General features: G+C 48.3%; 1 protein-coding gene across 1 annotated transcript in view; it reads left to right on the top strand.

Annotated features, from left to right (window-relative positions):
- Positions 1 to 3014: 3014 nt before the first annotated feature.
- Positions 3015 to 3567, top strand: part of LOC310778004 (fer-1-like protein 6) — a gene marked incomplete at its 5' end in the record, with an annotated part of 64773 nt that continues 64220 nt past the window's right edge. Inside the window, 2 exons of the mRNA XM_083638324.1 lie at positions 3015 to 3033; positions 3506 to 3567. The exon at positions 3506 to 3567 is cut by the window's right edge and continues 173 nt beyond it. Coding sequence (XP_083494450.1) covers positions 3015 to 3033; positions 3506 to 3567 — 81 coding nt within the window. The remainder of the gene's footprint in view (positions 3034 to 3505) is intronic.

Raw genomic sequence — 3567 nt, 5'->3', positions numbered from 1 at the left:
AGGATCCACCGGAGCCGGTAGAAGTTCTGTCTACGTATCGGTCTATCTATGGCTTCGATATCCAGTATTAGGGAGGAGCACCTCCACTGTCCTACACCCCCTTTGGGGTCTGACCACCTGCATCTAACCACCTGCTGAAGAGCACCTCCACCAGAACCTGCGGATTTTCTGTCTCCTAGATGCCATCCTTGATGGCCTCATTGGACGTCAGGTGGCGTCCGTTGAGGGGAGGGTACTGTTAGGATGATGTCATCATTCCTACTTTGATGTCGTCATTCCTACTATGATGTCATCGATCACTGATGATGTCATGATTCATAAGTGTCTTTCATGCCTTTCGCTGGTGATGTCATAACCAGTGTTTGGAATAACGCCGTTTAAAAGAACGGCGTTAGGTAACGCCGTTATTTTTTCAGTAACGGGGTAATCTAACTAATTACTGTTTCCGTCGTTACAACGCCGTTATCGTTACTGAACGCTAAATGCGGTGCGTTACTATGAAATGATTGAGTAAACTACCCGTAGCCTACACTAGTGTTGTCAAGTGAGGAGACCGGGTGGGTTATAACGAGATAAACGATTATGATTGGCTAAGGCAGAGTCATGTGTTTCATGGTAGCCAATCGGAGCCAGTGTTACACACGAGCCAGGAGTCAGGACACGGGCGACACACACACACAGACACACCAAACAGATTCGAGGAAGCAGCAGAAATGGCGAGTCCGGAGTAGAGAGCTGCGCGGGGCTGAAATTTCGGCCCGAGCCCTCCCCGGCCCGTGACATGCAGACCCGTGCCCGATCCAGCCCGTTGCGAGGCCCGAAGCCAATATTACGATATAATGACACATCTCTCTCCCTCTCTGTTCCGCGTGCTGCGTCGCCGCGCGGCCGTCCTGCGCAGCCTCTCTCTGTCTGTCTCTCTGACTCTCTCTCTCTCTGTGTTCGGGAGCTGTCCGCTCGCTGTACATTGGACGGACAGGGTCTGTGTGTGGCTATGGGAGTGTCTGTGCACCTCTCCTCCTCTTTGTCTGACTGCTCCGCTGTGTAAAATCAAGCGAGTACGCTAATACAACATTATTTAATTGAATTATTGAAACGGCCCGACCCCGGACCTATTAATTAATTATTAATTAAATTATATGAATTAAATAAAAAACAAGCCCGGCCTCGGCCCGTTTTGGTCGGCCCGAGGGGCCCGTGAGGGTACCCTCAGGTTTGCAGCAATCCATGAAAATTTGGCATTTTCAAGGTGGAGATAACGCAAATAGTTACTTTCCCTGGTAACTAGTTACTTTTATTATAGAGTAATTCAGTTACTAACTCAGTTACTTTTTGGAACAAGTAGTGAGTAACTATAACTAATTACTTTTTTAAAGTAACGTTCCCAACACTGGTCATAACACAGGTGATGTCATATTCGGATCTATAAGGGCCTGTTCCTGCAGGTCCTCTCTAGTGATTCATAAACTAAACTCAAGATCACTTCAACCTCTGCAACCGTTCCCAACCTCGAACAAGTGCAGACCTAGCTATCAAGTTCCACAACCCCCCAGCTTCTCAAGACTTCACTTACCAAGTTTGCCTTGGCCATCAACCACCCGCGAATAGATCCACATGTCTAACACCGATCCTGACACACACGCACACACACGCACACACACACGCACACACATGCACACGCACGCACACACGCGCGTGCACGCACACACACATGCACACACATGCACACACACATGCACACACACGCACGCACAAACGCACGCACGCACACACACATGCACACACATGCACACACACATGCACACACACGCACGCACACACGCGCGTGCATGCACACACACACACACAGACACACACACACACACGCACGCATACACACACACACACACACACACACACACACACACACACACACACACACACACACACACACACATACTCGCCTGAAAGCCACACTTGAGTACAGATATCTTAGCAGAAAATGACTGGTAGAAATTAAAGTCACCTATTCTTGTTCTGGGGTGGCTGTAGCTCAGGAGGTAGAGCAGGTCGTCCACTAATCGCTTTGGATAAAAGAGGTTGGTGGTTCGATTCCCGGCTCCTCCAGTCTGCATGTCGAAATGTCCTTGGGCAAGACACTGAACCCCAAATTGCTCCCGTTGGTGTGCCAGCACCCTGCGTGGTAACCTGCCACCATCGGTGTATGAATCGGTGAATGTACCTACTGACTGTAAAGCGCTTTGGATAAAAGCGCTATATAAATGCAGGCCATTTACCATTTTACCTATTAGAATATTACTCGAGTAAAAATCTTAAACTTAAAGTATCTGACATTTATTGTACCTAAGTGCCAAAGTAATTTTCTGATGTTAAATGTACTGAAAGACCCCCTCCTAAGATATTTCATTATGTTTCTGAGTCGTGTCCTGACGATGTTGACTATCCAAACTGTTCGCCTTTTTTGACAAATAACTTAATTTTGTGCTCAAGTTCAAAAGTTAGTTATAAATGGAATATTTGATAATTCGATGACTGAGGACGAGCTGAGCACGTTAACTGGCTAGCTACGTAGCTGTTAGCTAAGCCTGGCCGCTGCTGCTGCTGCAACGTTTGTCAGCCTCAAAACGCCACAAAACACCAGCACCATTTTGAGTCAGTCTCTTTTCAACGCGGCCATAAGTTTCAAAATCCCTTTTGCCCGGTTTGATCTCAACAATAATGTGGCAAGCTAAGCTACAGAGGGAATAGCAGCTTAACCTGTGCTGTTTCACACAGTGATTTACCTGGAGAAGCTTAACCTGTGCTGTTCACACAGTGTTTTACCTGGAGCAGTTTAACCTGTGCTGTTCACACAGTGTTTTACCTGGAGCAGCTTAACCTGTGCTGTTCACACAGTGTTTTACCTGGAGCAGCTTAACCTGTGCTGTTTCACACAGTGATTTACCTGAGCAGCTGCAGCTGCAGCCTTGAAGTTGGTTCGTCTCACGTGGTCAGACCCAACATGTTACGTCAGCATGCTTCCAGCAACGGAGGGTCTGAATCACAAGTCAAATTTCCGGGTTCCCCCATCAGGAAGCCTGCGGTGAAATCTGATTGGCCGGGCTGTTACGGAAGTCCGTCATATGTCTGTTATGCCTCTTTGGCGGGCGGGCGTTAACGACTTTTATACCATGGTCTGGGTGAATACTCGATTCTGATTGGCTTATCATATCTACGGCTGGCTACTGTGAGCCACGGGTGCTGTACAGTGAAGGAGCTGCCCACTGCTCCTGGCTGCCCCCTGGAGGAAGGATGGGATAAATGCAGAGAGAAAAAATTGCACAGCGCCACTCAGCATGTGTGTGTGTGTGTGTGTGTGTGTGTGTGTGTGTGTGTGTGTGTGTGTGTGTGTGTGTGTGTGTGCATGCGCTGTGGTGATTTGTAACAATAAAGACCGGCTTGTCCATCCCTGTTTCGTTTTGTTTTTCGTTTTGTTACCACCTTCTTCTGCCTCCTCCTCCTCCAGGTAACTATGGTAACGTGGTGGAGCCAGCCGGCCAGCCCGGCAGCAGCAGCAGCAGTGCTTTA

Source organism: Poromitra crassiceps (genome assembly GCF_964638095.1).
Source record: "Poromitra crassiceps genome assembly, chromosome: 6".
Classification (NCBI taxonomy): Eukaryota; Metazoa; Chordata; class Actinopteri; order Beryciformes; family Melamphaidae; genus Poromitra; species Poromitra crassiceps.
The sequence above is the reverse complement of the archived record's forward strand: the minus strand, read 5'-3'. Positions and strand labels throughout refer to the sequence as shown.